Source organism: Pogoniulus pusillus, chromosome 36, assembly GCF_015220805.1.
Source record: "Pogoniulus pusillus isolate bPogPus1 chromosome 36, bPogPus1.pri, whole genome shotgun sequence".
NCBI classification, from domain to species: Eukaryota; Metazoa; Chordata; class Aves; order Piciformes; family Lybiidae; genus Pogoniulus; species Pogoniulus pusillus.
This window is the reverse complement of record NC_087299.1, coordinates 10,614,156-10,635,337: the sequence shown is the minus strand read 5'-3', so window position 1 is coordinate 10,635,337 and position 21,182 is coordinate 10,614,156. Positions and strand designations below refer to the sequence as shown.

At 44.3% G+C, this 21,182-nt stretch overlaps 2 protein-coding genes across 6 annotated transcripts in view; one reads left to right on the top strand and one right to left on the bottom strand.

Moving 5' to 3' along the window:
- The window catches only part of PRDM2 (PR/SET domain 2), a 56,678-nt gene extending 47,001 nt beyond the window's left edge, over window positions 1-9,677 (bottom strand). For all 3 annotated transcript variants that reach the window (XM_064172195.1, XM_064172193.1, XM_064172192.1), the window contains exons 1-2: window positions 9,315-9,677; window positions 2,313-2,381 (exon numbers count right to left, since the gene is read on the bottom strand). In XM_064172195.1, the coding sequence (XP_064028265.1) occupies window positions 2,313-2,381; window positions 9,315-9,362 (117 nt within the window). In that variant the 5' untranslated portion in view covers window positions 9,363-9,677. The remainder of the gene's footprint in view (window positions 1-2,312; window positions 2,382-9,314) is intronic.
- LRRC38 (leucine rich repeat containing 38) overlaps window positions 9,090-21,182 on the top strand; it is a 102,630-nt gene continuing 90,537 nt past the window's right edge. For all 3 annotated transcript variants that reach the window (XR_010308582.1, XR_010308581.1, XR_010308580.1), the window contains exons 1-2: window positions 9,090-9,392; window positions 14,912-15,004. The gene's annotated coding sequence lies outside the window, so the exon portion shown is untranslated. The remainder of the gene's footprint in view (window positions 9,393-14,911; window positions 15,005-21,182) is intronic.

Genomic DNA, 21,182 nt, shown 5'->3' with positions numbered 1-21,182 from the left:
GTTTCATTCAGCCAAATCAGCTCCAATCTCATTTTATTCGCAATTTAAACGCAGCCACTTGAAGTACTTTCCCACTCACAACTTGCTCCCAAGGAATGTCTGGCTACCAAATCAAGAAATACTGTATTTCAATCACGTTTCCACCAAAGCTTAACACTCACATTGAAATGTCTTCTTTCCATTTAAATTATTCACCTCTCGATAAGGACAGTGTACTGGTGCACGTCCTAAGCCAACTTCTGCATTTAACTGAAGTCCTAAAGCAGCATTTTCATTCCCTTCATAACTGCAATTTTGAATGCAAAACCACTTGAAGCTTATTTCACCTTCTAAGCTTCTTAGTCAGGAGTTCATCAGAAATGTTACCTTGCTAAAATGCATTATCAGGGGTGAAGAGACTTAAGAGCTGTGCAGAATAATCCTCTGAGGGCTGAGGGGGTGCCTTAACTGGAACTCTCTTTTCCTATTTGCTTTGAATTTGGAGTCCAATCACTTCCACAGTACCTTTCAATGTATTACGAAATTTTTCACACCACTTACAACATAGATGTAGCTGTGGACCAAACACAAATTAGACTGTAATGTTACAAGCAGCCCTGAAGCAGAGCAGAAAGAGTACCGGCAACAAGATGTTTACAGATAAGATCAGAGTGAGAAGGGAAAAAAAAAAATCATCCTGTATGATGCGATGAATGACAAAAACATTCAGTTAGCGTTGCACCTCAGTGAAAGCAGGTCTAAGACTAATGAAAAGACATCACTGAAGTGAGTGGGACGTGAGAGAAGGTGGAAGAGTAGAGGAAAGAGAAGTGACTCAGGAAGGCTGCTGACAGAAACAGCTAGCACAAAAGGTTAAGTCAGAAGCAGAAGGAAGATTACTTGGCTAACTCCCTTTGCAAAAATTTCACTGTGAGTGCTTGAAAACTGAAGATTGTAGCAAAAATGTTTGAAATAATCACTGAAAAATTCAGAGGGAACAGGGGAGGGAGCTTCAGTACCAGTGCAGCAATAATTCAGTACCATTTTAAAATCACCATCCAGGTAACACACAACCTGCTTCCTACGCTATCTTAGCGCAGCCTGAGATGCAGTAAATGCTACCAACCAAAACCTCATGCTTGCTTGGTTTTAAAATGAATTATTCTGTATAGTCTGATGCAGTATTTTACATATTCAAGGCAGGTCTACCTTTTAAACACAGCTCAAGAATGCACAGTCTGTTCCAAGACAATCTTCCAAAGAAACCAAAAAACGCTAGTTCCAACAACAGGGCATTTTAAAATGCTCCTTCTCCTCACTACAAGGAGGCCTTAGCCAATATTCATGGAAAGGTTTTCCCTCACTCCTTCAAGATTTCAGTGAGAGAAACAACAAAACCAGCAATCTTTTCATAGAAGGCAAATGAACACTAGCCCAATTAGTTACAGGGTCACAGACGTCACACCAAAAGCAGCAATAAGCAGAATGAAAGAAATGTGAGAAGAATGAAAGATATTTGGCATCAGGCAAAAACATTTCTTATACAGACCTGGGACTACCACTTGTGAACAGTGAATGAAATTACAAAGGCACTGCAAGAAAAAACACCACAGGGCTCACACCAAATACACACTTAATATGAATAGTAATTGAATAGTAAGAAGCCATAGGAGCTCCGTTCACTCTGGAAAGTCAGTGTGAATGCCAGAAACATCAAGAAGGACTCTAAGCTGTGGTAGCTGTTTCCAGAGGCAAGATCTCCACCGTATTTAAGATAAACACGCATCACAACCCTGCATAAACAGTAGCAGCAGCCCCACAAATAAAGATGAAGACTTTGACACAACACAGAAATCTTAATTCTAAAATCAGATCCAGGGTGGGAGAACAATGATGGACAGGGCACGAGAGAACATAGACACACAAATGGAAAATGAAACATCCAGAGGCCACAGAATCCTAGAATGGTTTAGGTTAGAAGGGACCTTAAAGAATCTAGTTTCAACCCCCCTGCCATGGGCAAGGGTCTCTTCTACTAGATCAGCTTGCGCAAGGCCCCATTCAACCTGTCTCTGAACACAGATTTTTCTGGAGAAGTGTTCTTATAAAAGGAGGCAGCAGTAAAAATTTCTATGCTGCTCAAGGCAATTCACACAAAAAAATTAATTCCATGAAAGAAATCTTTCAAGCATACACACTGTGGAAAGGATTATGAAATTTAATGACACCAGAGACTTTAAAGAACATTTTTTAGTGGATGATTTACTTTTCTTTATTAATAATTAACTGTTCTGGATCTAAGTATTTTGATAAACTCTTACATTTATACTCACCTGATTCATTTTGAATTCCTGTTGTGCTCTGAAAAGATACACAAACAAACTCCTTTGATTACATGAGCCCTAAAAAGAAAAACAGACAATTGTAACATGTGCCTACCTACAAATCGACACTGAATTCAAAGCACTTGCAGACCTGCAGGTTCTCTTCCTCAAACACTTGTCACAAAGCAGATGACTGTATTTAAATCTGCTGTAAATTATGGTCTTGTTATTAGAGCTCAAATTCTCAATGAATAATCTCACCTACAATTTCTTTTTCTCCCAGTCTGAATTGACAGAAACGTGCTGTAACAGATGTAACAGAAACGTGCTGGAGTAGGACAGTTTCATCTGTTTTTAAAAACAAGGTAGCTCATTCAAGAGTAAGTACTCTCAAGAACTCGAGGAGTCAGATCTCCTGAGAATTTAACATCAATGCATTAGTGAAAGACCTTAAGCAGTCATCAAATTAACGAAATGCATGCATTTGAATCTCCACTAGTAGGAAATGCCTCCTTAACTTTTGTCTTTTATTAAGGTATTTTATTACTCTACTGAGCTTTTTGCATCCTTGCTTAACAGAATGCCTGAAATTTCAAAGTGTTTCCTAGTTCAAGGAAGCATCAGGTTTGGCAATTCGCTGCTTCAGACAAAGCTCGGCAGAATGATGCTGTATCTGAGAGTCTGCTACAGTAACTCATCTCTTTTGCCTGCATTTAAAGGAAATAAAAAGCATTATTGCTGGAAGCACTATCCCTCCTGCTGTCACACAGAGCTGACAGTGCCCTTTTTTGGAGGTCAACTGGTACCTAACGACTTCAAGCACTTTACTGAGGTACATCTATTTCTCCCTTCTCCTTAGTTTTCTGATTTTAACAAGGATTAACTGCCCATTGCTAAGTACGCTGTATAAATATTAACATTCAAGACACATTTGAGTAAAATACACCCTAAACAAATTTCATATGAAGGATTATATCACATGCTGAGAATTCTTAATGCTGCAGAACAGTGAAAACACTGCCAAGCTTTATACAGACACTACACAGCTTAAGAAATTCACAAGAAATGGAAAAACTTGATTGAAAAGGGTATTTCTATTGTAACCAGCTCTTCCAGGGTTAACTCCTTTTGCCCCGGTATTTCCATATTACATTAGCACCTAGACAAACAGCTGAAGCATCTGTATTTCAGCTCCAGTTTTACAGCTGCTTCTGTGGGATTCGCAGTTCGCCGGCAAAGACCAGTTATGAGAGGACAGGCTCCATCCGAACAACCTGGAAACATCTGAAGGAAGGCACTTCTCCTGGAGTGTACCATTACAGCTTTCTAACTTGTTTCATCTGTCAAATGCAAATAATTCCCAAGCATCTGATGCCCTGACGTTCTCTCTAGCGCTGGCAGACAACGCAGCCATCACCAAGACACCGCGAACAAGCAGAGCACATTCCCCAGGTTTCACTGCTAGCTCCTCTCAGATCATTACATCTTGCTACGCCAGTAACGTCCCTTCAGCTCTCAGCTTCTCAGGCCTTAGCACACACTTGTTTCTCACAGATCTTTCACATACCCTTCACTTCCCTGAGCCTTGACATCTTCACTCATTGCCTCTCCTCACAAAGATGATTTCAAGCTTCAGACATTCTCACACAAATGCTTTAGGCAAATGGTTTCCGAAATCTGCCCCACAGCCTGCCGGTCATCTGCTGGGAGTCACCTTAGCACATGGAAATGCTGATGAAAGGAAAACAAAAGCTGGAGTCACTGTCAACTTCTGTACTTGAGATGAAGCCTGAATAACAGAAGAATCCATTGGTCTTATTCGTTGTTCACTGGGACAATACCCACACAATGTCAATTTATAAGTGAAATATTTGGATAGTAGGAGAAGCATCAAAACATTCCCAAGTGTGAAAAACAACTTATTTTTAGCAACAAATGACTTGGTTTTCTATACTTTGCTACAAAACAAAAACCAAGTCACAGAATGTCAGGGGTTGGGAGGGACCTCCAGAGATCAGAGCCCAAGCCCTCTGCCAAAGCAGGATCACCTAGGGCAGGTCACATACAGGCCTCCAGAGAAGGAGACTCCACAACCTCTCTGGGCAGCCTGGTCCAGCACCTCACTTCAAAGAAGTATCTCACCATGAGGAGGTAAAACTTCGTCTGTTCCAGCTTGCACTCATTGCTCCCCATCCTACTACTTGGCATCACCACAAAGAGCCTGGCATCTTCCTCAGGTTATTTATAGCCACTGATAAGGTCCCCCCTCTTGGTCTTCTCTTCTCCAGACTAAGCAGCCCCAGGGCTCTGAGTCTTCCTTCACAGAAGAAATGCTCAAGTCCTCCCAGTCATCCTCTCGTTGTACTCTCTCCAGCAGATTCCTGTCTTGAACTGGGGAGCCCAAAACTGGATATAGGTGTGGTCACATAAAGACAACAATGAACCCACACGAAGATATTTAAGAAAACAAAAGGAAAAACCTTTTATTGATGTGATTTTGCAGTGCAGCACTATGAGCCATTATGGCTGCAGCACACAACTGAAGTGGTTATGGTCCCCAGCTGGCTATTTTTATCTCTCTTCTTGAAGTCCCTCAATGACAAAGGCTTAGCTGTTCACAACACCTCATTCTACTATGGCTTCAGAAAATGATCTGGAAAATCTGCTGTAAGAAGTGCACCTCACACTGTGGCAAATGGCAGTCATCTCAGCAAGGCTGAGCATCACAAGGAGAGCATCAAACCCTGAACTCCAGATATGCAAAGCCAGTAAGGACTTAAAGCACTGCCTTACAGAAGCAAAACATTCAACCCTATAACTGCTCAGTCATTAAAAGTACAATCTGAGACAAGTAAAAATCAATTCAGTGTTGGGTTGAAGGGCTCAATGCTGAAAGTCCTGCAAAGCTGAAGATCATAAGAGAATCACAGAATGGCTTAGGTTGGAAAGGACCAGAGAGATCATCTGCTCAAACTTCCCTGCCTTGGGCAGGGAAAACTCTCAACTAGACTGGGCTGCTCAAGGCTTCATCCAACCTGGCCTTGAACACCCCCAGGGAGAAGGCATCCATGACCTCCCTGGGCAGCCCATTCTACCCTCACACCGAAGAACTTCTTCCTAAGATCGAGTCTGAACTTTCTCTCCCTCAGCCTAAAACCACTTGCCAGACACCCTTGTAAGAAGTCCCTCTCCAGCCCTCCTGTAGGATCCCTTCAGCTACTGGAAGGCAGCTCTACAGTTCCCCACCTCCCAGTCTTCTCTTGTCTAGGCTGAAGGACCCCAGCTCCCTCAGCCTATTTATAATTCAACAGAATTATCTTATGCAAGACCACACTACACATCATCTTTTTCAAACTAAATCAGATGGTACTTCTAGTACAGGCTCCTCGGCTTTACTGCAGTCTCTCTGCTGATTTTAGATCCATACTTACATTTCTGTATGCAGAGTTTTAATTAAGTAAGACCAGAATCAAAAAGCACTTGGAAAGAGAACGTTGCTTCCAGCTCAGAGAATGAAAAAAACCAAGGCATCAGAGTATCAATCCTATTTTGGAAGCTGAAAATGGGACATGCATTACGTCACTGCTCCAGTACAAACGTTCATTACAGAGCCAGGAACAAAACTTGAAAGTCTCAACAGTTTGCCTTCCTAATGACCAGGGGTTCAGGCTGGGATACTGCTGGGCTCTTTTTCTTTGTTTTCAGCTGTAGCACATGATTTCTTTTTATTGGGTTGTCGTTTGTTTTTTTTTATTTTAACATCAGGATATTTACTCCCCCCCCCCCCCCCCATTGAAGACTGAAATGCTCTCATCCACAAATTTTCGATGTATTAAGTAAAGCAAAGCTAGCCAACAAAAATCATTTTAAGTGGAAGATTAAAATGTATAGTTGATAGAAATAAGAAGCACTATCTGTGAGCACTTAATTGCAAGGACATTTTCAGTTACTCTTTATTCGGACTGTCAGAATAAGAACAGAGGGAGAAAAAAAAACGGGTAAAGGATCTTCTGAGCACCAAAACCTATGACCTGCTGCCCGTTAAGCAAAACGCCTTTGCTTATTGCCATCTGACCAAAGAAACAGTTACAGCTTAGAAAGGTTTGTCCAGGTAACCAGGAAAACAAGCCAAGGAATCATCAACACAAAACCGAAACCTGAGTTTACTGAACAGCAGCTAGGCAAAGGAATTCCACAGAAACTGTCTCTAACAAACGCCCAGAAATGCCACTCCAATCTTCAGACAGACGGACATTTCAAATTCTACTTGCCAAGGCAGCAAACACAAACGAGGATTTTCTTCAGACAAGTGCATTGCTGATTTACTGCTACGTGAAGATTTCGTTTAGCTCGTTTCTTTTCTCCCATTTTTGGCTACAGGCATATTTTAGACAGAGTCGGGAAATAAATATTTTTCAGCTAAGGATACAAGCAGGAAAATGAAAGCACTGGTAAAACAAATTTCAGTGACGGGAGTCATTAAGTCTCAGGATAATACCTGCCCTTTCACACGCTAACGAGTTCAACAGCAAGCACACTGCAGTGCTTTAAAAAGGTCTCCCAAAGCAGATAGTCGGCATGCAGGAGTTTATGAACTCCAGCTGTTTGCAAATCCTTGATAAAAAACACAGCCATAGCAGTCTCCAATCTCCACCAGTAAGCAGATGACTCATGATGATCAAGATACTGCTCTGTAAACTCTAGATTTTTTTTTCCTCCCAGTTGAGACACTTATTTGATGGTCCTGCAGCAAATAAACTCTCAACTGGATGACAGCGATGCAGAAACACACACTGCTTATCTCTGAATCTCTCTGAACTTCCCACAAGCAGTCACCTAGTAAGCAACAATATTCAGATCTCCTTTTTATCTGCTACTTACAGTGTACAGCTTACCCCTAAGGATGAAGGCTTTTAGATAAAACAGTGAGATAGGGACATCGCTGCAATGGAGAATGGACTTCAAGAGCCATTTTAGCTTGTACAAAAGAACACTAGTTCCCTTTGACCTCCTGCTTTACTTCCATTTCAAGTAGAAAAATAAGGATGGGTTATACAATTGACATAAGTACTCTACCATCCTTCCCCCATCCTCCATGCTACTCTAGAATAAGGCTCTTCTTTGGATGCCCATACCTACACTGAACAGGCATCAGTTCAGAAATCTCCAAACATACTCACCACAGCAACTCCACCTCAGTTATCTCACCCAAAGTGACAATATGCCTTTTGTTTAACGTAACTAGGGTTACAGTGTAAGCCAAATTTGACCTCGTTTTTATGGTCTATGCCAATATAGACAGGCTGTTGAGATACTTCTGTCCTAGCAAAACCTGCAAGCTGTACGCTCAAAAACCAACATGGCTCTCGTGGCTGTCTCTGAGTCCAACAGGTCTGCTTGTTAGAAGTCACTTTTCTCCACCTATTAATGATGTACTTCAAGAGTGCCAGCAGTATCGCTGACGCACCATCACACATCTCAATAGCTGCAAGAGCTGGAGGTCTCCGTCTACACCAAGGAGAGCACAGCTGAATTCTTAACATGCACAGCACTTTCATTGAAATGTGGCAGGTGTCAAAAAACACCACCAGGATAACATCACACTACACAGCTATACATTTCCTCTTCATCTCCTCTGCTTTGTACACGTGGAAAAGACTTTTGCATCTGATAATGCGCCCAGAGTCAACAGGGCAGCCAGGGTACTGGAGTGGCATCAGAAATGCAAGTAGTCCTGCTGCTGCCAAGAGCTGTCCACTGGTGATCACTCAAACATAAAGCAAGTAAAATGCTTCTCTTTGCTGCTGAATGATCAGCAGATGCAACCACCGTCAACTCCCCTTCCTTCTTCAACACTTAAAAGCAGCTTCAAATTCTCTTTACTAGTTCAATATAGACATTTCGCAGCTTCATGTGGATTTGAAGCCACTAGAAACTTCGCTGAAGGCTTCAGCTGCCGCTCATGAGATGGTTATCAGCAGCGTTCCACACGCTAACTTCACTTCAAACACAAACTGTACATGCCAATTTCCTCTCACCCCACACATCCCCCCCGCAGCACCACTGCCCCGGGACGGTGAGCTCTGACGGATGTGACATGGCCTAGGAAGGCCATTTCCAGTGAAGTTATCCATCTGAAATGCGTTTCTCCGAGCCCCCTCACTCAGCTTGGCCGACACTTGATCTGCATGGAGCTTTAAAGCAAAGACTTGCTAAAACTTTTGAAGACTGCGCGCTATGAACTCTCTGAAGACAACAGCTGTCTCCATCGCCAGGCTGGCAGAGGTCACAGCGCTCTGCTTCGCCAGCTTACATCGCCGAGACAGCATTCTTAAGACAAAACCGTGAGAAAGCAGCTCGGAGGCCGGAGCCCCTTCTTTCAAACGGCCTCCCCTGCCATCCTTCTCTCTCGTCCTTGCTGCAGCTCCCCAGAGTCCGTCTCTCCATCATGTTCTCCCGCATCCAGTCCCGCAAGGCACAAGTCTCACGCTCTCTCCTCGCACCTGCACCCCCGCGCACTCATTTTGCAACCTCGGCTACCGCGCCCCTAGCTGCCACCTTGCTCCCGGCCTTCCCCGGGGCAGCTGCACCTCTCCCAACAGGGCTCCCCCGCGGGCCGGGCCACCATCGGCGCCGCCGTGGTCCCCTCCTCCCGCGCTGGGCCCCCTCCCAGCCGCGCCCCCGGCTCTGCCCACCGCGCTCCCGCCCCGGTCCGCCCTCCGGCTCAGCGGCGCCCGCGGACAGCACCGTGGGTCCCGCCGCCGCCTCCCGCTCACCTGCGCTGCTGCTGTTGCCGCCGCAGCCGCCTGCGGCCCGGCTCGGAGCGGCGCCGAGCGGCCTCAGCTCCGGCACCATCCGGGCGCCATTTTGTCTCCGGCCTCGGAAGTGACGTTGGGGGGAGGCCAGCGGGCAGGTCCCCCTGCCGCGGGACCCCCTCCGCGGCGGGGCCGCCCCCACCCACCACACCCCTTCGCCTCAGCAGCTCTCGGGGCCCGCCGCAGCGCATCCCACCTGCCGGAGCCGGCCTCCGCACCGCGGCCTGCAGCCACCTCCCCTCATCCCAGACAATGAGCTGTGGAGAAGAGCAAGGTTCTTTTTCCTCGTTTCTTTTCGGTCTGTTTTTCGTGGTTTCGTAGAAACGCAGCTCCGCAGGGAGGCGGTTTTCTCGCCTCTGGCGGAAAACGAAACAAAACTCGTCAGTGGCTTAGGGGAAATGCTTTGAATGTCTGGAGGTGATGCATAAGCGATCCGCGCCGCCGTGGAGGAGCAGGCAGTGCGTCTGGGCGGGCAGCCCGGCAGGCTCAGGCTCGTGTTTGTTGCACACACATCCTGCTCTCCCTGGGGAGCCAACCTCCTCACTGCGATTCCTGAGCAATTCCTGAGGGGGAACAAGAAATGGAATGAAAACCCTCGCCACGGTCAGCCCCTGGAGCTGTTTCCATGGACGTACCGCAGGGCGGGAATGCGCGCCCCGGCGCTTTTTGAAGAGCGAAATAATTCTCACCTGAACTTTCTAGTCGTAATATTGTCGAAAACATGTAATTCTCCTGGGCCAGGGTTACTTTTTACATGGCAACGCTGAGAATTTGGCAGTTCTCCACGAAAAAGCCTCCCGAGTTAAACACGTAGGCGATGGGAGACTTTCCTGTGTGAACTACCCTAGGGGATCCTGCCTTGGCAGGGAGGTTGGACTCGGTGATCTCTGGAGGCTCTTCCAGCCTCTCAAGTTCTGTGATTAATGCAGCTCTGGAGTTCAGAAGTGGTTTGCATTTCTTCGTTTTGTTCTTACATCCATTGCGTTCACACCGTTAAAGCTGCCAATAAGCCTGGACACACAATGTATGCCTAGGATATATGGATAGAGGAGTCTCATTTCTCGATGCTGGAAGGCTTCCTAGGCGAGTAGCCAAGCAAATCGCCCTGCTACTCACTCCTGTCAAACCAAAGCTCTTAAAAACAAACCACCGTTATTTCCAACTAGCTACAAAGATCCACTTCCAGGTGAAAGGAAAGCACCTCTGCTCATGCTTAACTTCACCAAGGAACGGCAGACTGAGAAAGGAGACAGTGATTGTCCCTCTGGGAATACTTGGCAAGTGTTTACAATTTACAAACATGCTTAAATACACCAAAATCAGTTTTGAAACCTCTCAGGAGTACCAAATCTTCCTACGTTTAAACTACTTATTAGGCTAAATTAATTCTAATTTAGCTGTATTAGCATTTATCAGCTAAATTACACCTGTATAAGTTTGGGGCTTACTACAAGAAAAGTAAAAACAAGGTTTCTGTTTTATGTATTTGAGCCTTATACATATAATAGAGAAAACAAAACCAGCAAACAAAATAGGTACCACGTAAGGTAGAATACAAAACTTTCTGCCTTCAAGATTAAGGTTTCTCAGAAGTATCACAAACAATGCATGTTATAACTTTTATTTACTTACAGCTCTAGCAAAAGTTTCTAGAAGAGCTTGAAACACCTCCCTCTAAAAAGTTAGCCCAGTGCCTTTCTACTGCTTTACCTCTTTCTTTTTTTGCTCTGTATTCTAGAGGAATTGAGACTGTAAATGAAGCATGGTAGAAATCAATGAGCCAGTCCAAAGAAATTACAGTAGTCAGTGCAAAACACTTGGTTCTGTAACTTAATTACTACAGAATTAATATTTACTCATGTAAAACAGAAAGGAGCAAAGGCTTTTACTCAAGTACTGATGCTATTTCTCCCTTCCTGGTCAAGGCTGTAGTGGTTCTTCAGAGGCTTAATTTGAAACCTTCCTGCGCTGGTGGTTGCGGGAGATTGTCTGGAGCTGCTGGGTTATCAGTGATTTGGGTAGCCAACAGTTGTAGCAGTATTGGAACCAGCTCTGGTAGTCCTGGCCTTAGCATAGGTGTTTTGAAGGCATTTGCTCAACTGTCAGTGATTTGGCACTAAATGGCTTCTCTGGGCAGCCTGCTCCCAGCACCTTCAAAGTGAGGCATGTTTTTCTTACGTTTATGGGAACCTCCCAATTCCTCTGACCCACTGTAACAGGGACAAGGGGAAAGGATGCAGGAAAGCAAATGCTTCATCAAAACACCCATGGTATGTGATGTTAACAGACATTTCCAGGCTGACCATCACTGTACTCAGCTCTGTGAGGCCACACCTCAAGTGCTGGGTTCAGTTTGTGTCCTTCTCTTCAAGGAGGACATTGAGGTGCTGAAGTGTGTCCAGAGAAGGGCAGTGAAGCTGGTGATGGGTCTGGAGAGCAGGTCTGGTGAGAAACAGCTGAGGGAGCTGGGGTTGTTTAGCCTGGAGAACAGGAGGCTGAGGGGAGACCTTCTGGCTCTCTACAGCTCTCTACAACAGGAGGTTGGAGTCAGGTGAGGCTTGGTCTCTTCTACAATGGAACAAGTGGTAGGAGGGGAGGTAAATGGTGTAAGATTGTGCCAGAGGAGGTTTAAGTGGAGCATAAGGAACAATTTCTTCCCCAAAAGGGCTGCCAAGCTCTGGAACAGGCTGGCCAGGGTAGCTGTAGGGTTCCCATCCCTGTAGGGGTTTGAAAGCCATGGAGATATGCTGATGGACATGGTTTAGTGGTGACCTGGGAGTGTTGCATTAAGGGCTGGACTTGATGATCTTGGTCCCAGGCTGGGCAAAGGTCTTTTTCAAGCAAGGCTATTCAGTGACAATGGCTCTAAATGCACTGTGGTACCTGTATCCCATTTATTTCCATTATTATACAAATGGGTGCAGTCTCTTTTAGCCATACTTGCAATTTTTAGCTTGAAATGTTTCCCAGTACCTTTCAAAGAATAAAAAGATACTCTGTGCATTAAAGAGATCACCTCTGACCATAAACACTCCTTTCAAATTGTAAGCATCACAGCTGTATGTTTTAAATTGTTCTCTTTTTGTACTCATTTGCATACTGACAGGGTCTAAGGATTGTTTTGGTTGGAAGAGACTTTTAAACTCATCCAGTCCTGCCACTCTCCAGCTCTCCCATGGCTGGTGCTAAACCATGTCCCTCAGCACCACATCTCTGCTGCTTTTAAACACCTTGAGGGATGGAGCTTCAACCACCTCCCTGGGCAGCCTGTTCCAATGTTTGAGAATTCTGTCAGAGAAGAAGTTTTGTCCAATTACCTACCTAAACCTCCCATGGTGCAACTTGAGGCCATTTCCTTTTGTCCTATCTCTTGTTCTTCAGAACATGCCAACTCCCACCTGCCTCCAGCCTCCCTTCAGGGAGGTGTAGAGAGCTGTAAGTGTAGTGTTTCTGTTTCCTACAGCAGGTTCTTCTTCTTTCAAAAATTCTGGATGACAGAGGCAGAGATAAAGCATAAATGTGAGAGGGACAAGGGCATCTCTGTCTGCTAGAAACCTTATTAAACACTTCCAAAATCCTGGATTGCTCTGCCTGCCCACAACCCAGCCACTGCATGATACCAGTGAATTAATTATGAGTATGTGTGACAGCAAGCCAATTATCGATGCTCCAGATCTCCTGAGGGTAGAGATGAGAATGCCTGTGGCGAATGCTGGCTTGTGGGCCTGGTTCTGACAAAGTTAGGAGAAGAACTTCTGCTGTATGCAAGAAACTGAACAAGCACATGAGGGACACAGACAGGCCACAGTGTCAATATAACAGCACGGATGTGAAATGCTTGCAGAAGCTGTTAGGAGGATATTGTTGTTGTGGTAATGAATCAGTTGGAAAATACAGGTTTGGGATTGCTTGAAATAGTTTGTTACTAAACTAAGAGTAATCCTGATCTCTTCAACTGTCCCTGGGACTCATTAAACCAGGAGATAGTAGAGAAGAGGCAATAAAATTGCTTTGTAGAATCTTTGTACTGTTTATGATGTGACTTGAAATCAATTTGTGATCATCTTTCAGGTTGTGAGAGCTGGGGTCTTTCAACCTGGAGAAAAGTAGGCTTCAGGGAGACCTTAGAGCAGCCTTCCAGTATCTGAAGGTGGCTATAGGAGAGGTGGGAAAGGACTTTTTACACGGGCTTGGAGTGATCGGATGAGCGGCAATGGCTTTGAGATTGAGGAGGGGAGATTTAGACTGGATTAGAGTGAGTGATCCTGCTTTGGCAGGAGGGTTGGGCTCAATGATCTCTGGAGGTCCCTACCAACCCCTAACATTCTGGGATTCTGGGTGGCAGTTCGGCTAACTGTGAGGATGGTGTAGTGGAAACATCCATTGTTAAAACAAACATACAGCTTCCAACAGCAGCCTGGTCCCAAACACTCATGTTCTCTAGCTACCACTTCCTTCTCATACCCTTCACTTTTGTCAGGGCACATCTGTGGCTGCTAATGCTGTTTCTCATCATTCAGTTACACTGATCAGGAGCAAGTTAGCTCTTTTGGGGGGTGTCTGTGTCAGGCTTTGTTCTTTTCTTGCCTCTGTTAGTTGTCAGACTCAGTTTTCTTTCCCTGGAAGTTTTTGCTTCTGATTCTTTCATGTAATCACTTCTTTGTGCTTGAAATTTAGATAGGTCTGGCTCTCTGTGTGTGTGCAAATGAGCTCTTTTGCCTGCATTCAGATCGAGAAGATCTATCACCTGGTGGCGTTCCAGTGCGGTTGCATTTTGTGCTGTCTGGTGGTCAAAGAAACCTACAAACCACAAAATCACACAGAATCACAGAATGTTAGGGTTTGGAAGGGACCTCAAAAGATCATCAAGTCCAAGCCACCTGCCAGGGCAGGTCACACAGGGACAGGCTTTGAAAGTCTCCAGTGAAGGAGACTTCACAACCTCTCTGGGCGGCCTACTCCAGGGCTGTCACATTCACAGTGACAAAGTTTTTTCCTTACGTTCCCGTGGAACTTCCTCTGCTCCTGCTTGCCCACTGGACATCACTGAGCAGAGCCTAACTCCGTCCTCCCCATACTGCCCTGCACATCTTTATCAACATGAATGAGGGCAGCCCTCAGGCTCCTCTGCTCCAAGCTAAGAAACCCCACGGAGCTCCCTCAGCTTGTTCTCAGCAGGCAGATGTTCCACTGCCTTCAGTGTCTTTCTGCCTCTGGGCTGGTTCTTCTTGAGCTGAGTGGCCCAGAACTGGACACAATTTTCCAGCAGGATAGAGTAGAGGGGAGGAAAACCTCTCTCAGCTTACTAACCACAGCCCTTCTAATACACCCCAACGCCATTGGTGTTCTTGGCCACAAATGCACATAACTGGCTCATGGTCATCCCTCTGCCCACCAGGACCTTCAGGTCCCTTTCCCCAGAGTTACCCTCTCTCTGCTTAGCTGATTCAAGTTCTGAGCACTTGAAACTTTTGTTTTCTGAAAATTGCTGCTATCGTGCTCTCCAAAATTATGAATGAACCTTTCAGGTGACCTGGGTGTGCACATAGGTCCCTGTCAGTGCACTGTAGAGATAAATACTAGCAAACTATTTCTTTATACACCTGGATGTCTGAGTGAATAAAATCAGGGTGACTGCAAAAGTGACTCTTGGGCACTTAGAGACAGAACTTCTGGTGTCTGCTAGTCATAGTGGGCCATGGCAGGAAGAATTCTTCATGAAGAAGCTTTTGTCGAGTCTGGTTTTGTTGTTGTTTTTCTCATGGAATCTAAGACCTTTTCTCCACTTTATAGGACAGATTACTTCAGTTCAAGACTGAACAGACATGCTCCAGGTGAACCCTGCTCTCCACAATTTGACAACAGCAGAGGTCTTCAGTCCATTAGGTAAATTATGAGCCCTACAAGCTCTGTGATAGTAAGAGTGATGTTTTAGGCTACTTGCTACTTGTGAAGTGACAAGCTGTCTCTGAGGATGCAGTGGCACTGAGTATGGAGAAGGTGGTGTCTCTTCTACTGCTTCTTCCAACTTCTAGCATCTGGCTCAATCAAAACTGCTTGAGGTGCTGTGTAGATGGTGCGGGCTTACTCTGGAATTGGCCTGTAACTTTGCTTTTGTTGGAAGCGTTAAAAAACCCACCCAAACCAGACTTGATGGCTATGAAGCAATATGATAACCTGAAGCTTTTCTTTTCTGGACAGGTTTATTTGCCTTGTCAGAATCCTTTAATTCTCACCACTAGCTGGTGCTAGGATACAGCGTACGGAGTGTGCAGCCGGGGTGCATCTGCATCACTGGCCTGCAGTGAGCAGTCTTTAGTTTTAGTATCCTGCTTGTAACATTTCTTTCTGATGCTTCTTGCCAGGTGTATCAAATTTTAAGCCATTCTCATGGTTCATGCTCAGTTGCCTGCAGGAAATGCAAGCCTGCTTTACCTTCTCAGATACTTCTGTTACTTTCCATTCTATCGAGTGTGCTTATTGTGGAATTTTAGCTAATTATTAGTTGTGACAAGATGAGCTAGAAAATTCCATCAGGAAAACTGTTCTCATGGGATGACTTCAGAATTATGAGCTGGACGTTTCTTGATCTCAGCACTTCTAGGTTTAAATAAACTGCTGGCAGAGCTTTCCTTCCTGGGAGCTGTGGTTAGCAGCAGTGTGCGTTTTCATAATCTCATTGATATTTTGTCTCTTGTGAAGAGACAGATCTTAGTGCCAGTAGTTTAGCTCTGGATCAGAGGTGACTTCATACAGCAGCTTACAGTCTGTAAGAGGGTTCCACTACTTCAGTGATAGACTAAAGTCTGCCTGTTAAAAATGCAAGCTGTGTTTTATTATACAACTTATCTTTAAGGGCTGCTTTGGGAGTCAAAATCTATTGTAGCACTGATTTCTAGAGCTAAGTTATGAGAAGTGGACTTTCTTAATTCTCTTTGTATGAGCGTATTTATTTGGGTGTAGGAGGCAGGAAAACATTGACAGTTGTGCTGCAAATGGCTGTCCCTTATTTCTCAGCAAATAGCATCAGTGCTGAGTGCCCAGGAGAGGACAATCCATCACGAAGGAAACCAGCATGTGCCATGCTATGCTCAGTTATTTCTGCTTATTCAACTCCAGTGGTTTTTAGCCAAATGCTAGATAGGAGACGAGGAAGAGCTGACATTCCCGTCTCTTTTCCCTTGAGTACACCTGCTGAACCTGCTAATTCCTTCCCTGTTTCCCACATAGGATGAATCAAATGTCAAAATATCCCCAGGACTCTAAAGGAATGTGTTATTCAAGGATACCACGGTTGATAAAAGCAGGAAATTGAGTTGCTTCCCACCTCAAATGTGACATACAGGACTGATTTCCTAGGACAAACATCAGTACATTTTAAATTGCCATGTTAGAAAATGGTTAGTCATTCCAGAGGGAAGGAGGAAGTATTTTAATAAGGATTTAAGTTCATCTGCTTCTAATCAATTATTTAGCTGACATACTGGTGAGTGTTGCCTTGAAGTTGTTACCAGAGGACACTCTTAAGTTAAAGGGCTTATGTAGTACAGAGAAATCCATTTTCTTAAACCATCAGTAGCTTCCTGTTCTGTGTAGGAGAAGGAAAAAGGTTCTCTGAAGAATAAGACAAATTATTTTAATCATTTTCCCCCTCAAAAACCAGAGGGAGCTTCTATTTTTACCCAGATTTTATTGGAATTGTTGTTGCATTGCGTCAGTATCACTCTTTGCTGTGCTTCCTCTTCTGTTGGCAGATAAGGTTGCAATTACTTTTGCTGCTGCATCATCTTCCTAGATTATCTTCTGGTAGGAGAGCTAAACCTGGCTTATACAATTGCTGCTGTACCATTTTGGAAGAAAAATAGTTCAGATCTAAAGTAGGTATAAAGCACAGAAGGTTCAAGCTTGCTTGCTTGATAGAAATGCATTATAATCAGTGATGCTTTCAGAAGGATGAACCGGGGGGGGGGGGGGAAATCCTTCTTTCCCTTTTGATTTTGCTAAGGTAGATTAAACAATGAGAAGAGAGGTGCAAAAATCTGCTGTGAGCTCAATCTTTGCCTAAAGCAGTATTTCGTTTGTGGAGGAGTGCATCTCGGGCTTGGTTCCATGCTCTAATTTTACAAGAGCAGCCTGAGACAAGTTGAGTGATTCCTTAACATATTTGTGCTGTGAGACCCCAGAGAACACTCTAGAGTCAGCATTCTATGGGAACCCGAAGAGTAGACCAGGAAAAGGTCAGACTAATGACACAGAGCCCCTGGGTACCTGACTGTGGACCCTTCTGGTCTGTCAGAAGAAAACGTATTGAAGTTTTTCCCTGGAGGCAAGTTTATGTGAGTACTGCTGTAGTTTAACGTCTCAACCAGCCCCCACAGTGGGGCAAGGCCATTTCAGCTCAACGCAGAAATGTGAATGAAAGTTACATTTCAGTGAAGGCAATGTTTCGCAGTTCTATTTTCCCTACTTATTGCATTTTCCACTTCTTTTGTTTGTTTGGCTATTTGAGTTTTTTTCTTGTGGACGGCACTGTTTGATTTTGAACTCTCAGAATCAATCATCCTTGCCAACAGTGCTTTGAAAAACAAAGCACAACCTTGAAAATGCGTGGAACGTGCAGCACTCCTTGCCTGCAAGACACTTGCCAATTTAGCATTTGCCAGAGTCTGAAAAGCTGACTTCTTCAGCCTGGAAGAGCCCAACGAGCTACATGATTGAATGTGGACCTTTGTATTGCAGTCCAACTGTTTGTTGCAGAGTGAGGGGAGCTGTGAGTTTGGTCTGATGCCTAAATCCACAAGGCCTGGACAAAGACACATGGCTAGTGTGGTGCTGGGTTTATTTATACCTATATGCCTGTGTGCTGCAGCTGTGAAAAATGTACAAAGCAGTAATTCAAAGTTCCCTTTATGGCACCCAGTGTTGAGTTACATATCCACTGTTAGCTTCTGTGTCCATCAGTAGGTGTCTAACAAAACTAGATGCTGAGAACTTCAGTATAGTTAATACTTCAGGTTAAAAAAATCTGTCTGGAAAGGGATGGACTAATCTCATACTTCATCTAAGCAGATGACTGTGAAGAGGTGTAACTGTTTTCAGGCATGGTGTAGGCCAGTTACGACCTTAACTTTCCAGTGCAGTGGTTCGGTAGCATCTACACCGCAAAACTTCAGGTTTGGATAGAAGGTTTTTCATCAAAACCAGTGAGAGCATTCTTTAGACCTGAGGGTTCTTGGTGGATTCTGTAAGTTGCTTTCTTCCCCACTGTGCCCTTTGTTGCATTATTAAAGAATACTAAAGATACTGTTACCATAAAACATAATGGAACATCCCTTTACTTGAACTACTGTGTCTTTACATTTCTTTCCTGAAAGAGTGGTCAGGCACTGGAATAGGTTGCCCATGGAGTTGAAATCACTGTGCCTGAAGGTGTTCAAGAACTGTGTGGACATGGCACTACAGGACGTGTTGTAATGGCCACAGTGATGTTAGGTTGATGTTAGGTCTTTTCGAACTGAAACAATTGCAAGATTCTACAATATGAAGTTGTGACAGGAGCAGTGGTTCCTGGGCTGGTGGCTTTTCCCTTTCCTGCGGTTGTAATCCTTGGCAAGGGACCTAATCTGTGTATTGTGCTCTCCTGAACTGGAGATGACACTTGGCGTCCTGATGTGGATGACACATCAGTGCTTTTGAGTTTGAGAAAGTGCTCATGTGCAGGTCATGCTTGCTTCTTAATGAAAAGTGGTTAAATACCTGCAGTATGCTCGTGCAAGTGCTCTTAAAATAGTGAGTGATTAGCTTTAAAAGCAATTGCTGCATGTTTTAATTGGCATTTACCCACAAAGGTATGCTTTGTAAACCTCTGGGGGTGACTCAAGCTCCGTAATTCTTCTGGTTCATACTGACCTGTTGCTGCTTCCATTTGTATTCATTCTTCTGGCAGACATGCCCTGGATGAACTCCTGTAGGGGCTGCTGTACTGATGCCTAGAAGTATTATAAATATTTGATGCATCAAGTCATTGTTTTCATAGTACACTCCTGCTGTATATCTTCCTCACAGACATGTACAACAGGACAACTCTGTTTATGCTATTTTTCAGTGACATCTGGTATTCTCACAGGAAGCCTGGTGCCTGCTTGTCTGTTAGAGAGAGCCACATCGGTGACTCAAAGCCAGGCTGCAAAAGGGAAGGTTACTGTTACTAACTAGAAAGGAATGAATGTGATCAGAAGTAAGGACTTTAAGTCACAAGCAAGTGTTGATATATTGAATGTTGTTCCCTTTGAGTAAAAGTCAAACCTGGCCAACTGGTGAGAGCATGGAGCTCTTGTTTCCTGATGTGTTCTCATTCATAGGAAGCCTTCTGACCTTGGGCTTTGATTCTGCAAGCATGTGTGCTGGTCCTTCACTGCAGCTTACAGAACTATTTGCCCTTGGACAATGTGGTGTTTGACTTCTTGTGAAGCAGAAAAGATCCCAGCTTCCACAGAAATTCTACCAAAAACCCCCATGTAGCTGGTGCTCAACCTACCTTTGAGGTCCTAAACTAGTGATGGGAAGCTGGGTAATACAAATGAGTTGAAAGCTCAGTCCTGGAACTCTGCAGTGGCTTGCATATGGAATAAAGGCCCCTGCAGGGGTTTTTAGCCTGTATTTCTAGAGCATTTATATCCTGAAGTTAGAAAAATTCTTCAGTAGCATATAAATACAGACAAATATGGCAACTTTCCATGAAGAAGCCATTGTTGTTAGAGGTTTGCTGGAAGCTGAATAGAATGTTCTACAGTTGAGATTTCTAGGCAGCAAAGGGACATGAATCATCAGATTATTAAATGTATCACTAGCAGCAGTTGCTGTTTCTTCATGTTAACAGAACAGTGGAGGTCTTCTGATTTTTCTGAGCCTTTGCTTTCTTTAGCCATACACTGAGTATCCTGCACTCCAGGTGATAATCAGAAGGAAGTTAATGTCTTCATGCTTTCACAGGTTCAGATTTAGTACAGCACAATATTTAATGCTGAGCCTCCAATTCTAGAAGTCCTCCAAATGATGTTTCAGTGGAGCACAGACCATTTGGTTAGGGGTTGATTTCACCTGAGATTAATAACACTGTCTTTCAACTAGAGCGTGGAATGTACAGGTACAATTAAGACGAGAAAACTTAGCTGATGTGTGACTCTTGGTGAGAGATCTGGAGTAGGAGAAAAACAGTTTACTTCAGCAGAATTCAAGCTGTTCAACTGGTGTTCTACATGCGATCCAGGAAAGCTCAGAACTCTCCAAAAGGGTTGTCTGCTCTAATGCTCTGCATTTTTCAAATGGGCTCTGGTTACTTCTGACACAGAAGAACAACAGGCACAGGAATGGTTTTCTCATTCCATGGTATTTGCAAATTAGCAGCCACTGAGCTGATGTAGAAGAAACTGGTGACATCTGTGCTATTCCCTCCAGTGGCTGAATAATTCATGGTTCCATATGGCATGCATTTGGCCAGACAGCAAGTGTATCTTACAGGGTAGTTTCCAGTGCGGAGAAGAAGTTGCTAAATCTGGACTACCAGAAATTCCTGTTCTTTTAGCTTGCCACAGCAAGAAAAAGCTGTCATCTCCCTGTCTTCATATGAGTTAACATGCAAAGTCATACACATCACACAAGCAAACAGAACAGGCATGCATGAAGCCTGCTCTTAATTCTCTGTCAAAAAACAGTGGGGTGAGTGGGAAAGAAAATACCTGAAGTAAATTAGCCACCTTTACTATAACCTAGAAGTACAGGGGTGAAGGGTGCTAGAGGGAGAAGTTAAACTCCTTCTAGCCAAAAGGCTTCAACTGACCTGAGTCACAGGACCTGGAAAGTGTATTAAGGTCTGTGTGAGTTGTGTTTCAGGGATGGGACCTCATGTGCTCATCTCTAAAGGACTGCAAACTTGCTTTCTTGAAAGATAACTGTTTATGTACCTGAATGATCAGAATGAAGTTTTACCCTAACATCAGAGTAAGCCTTCTCATTGTGATGAGAAATTTCTTTACTGTGAGGGTGCTGGAGCAAGCTGCCCAGA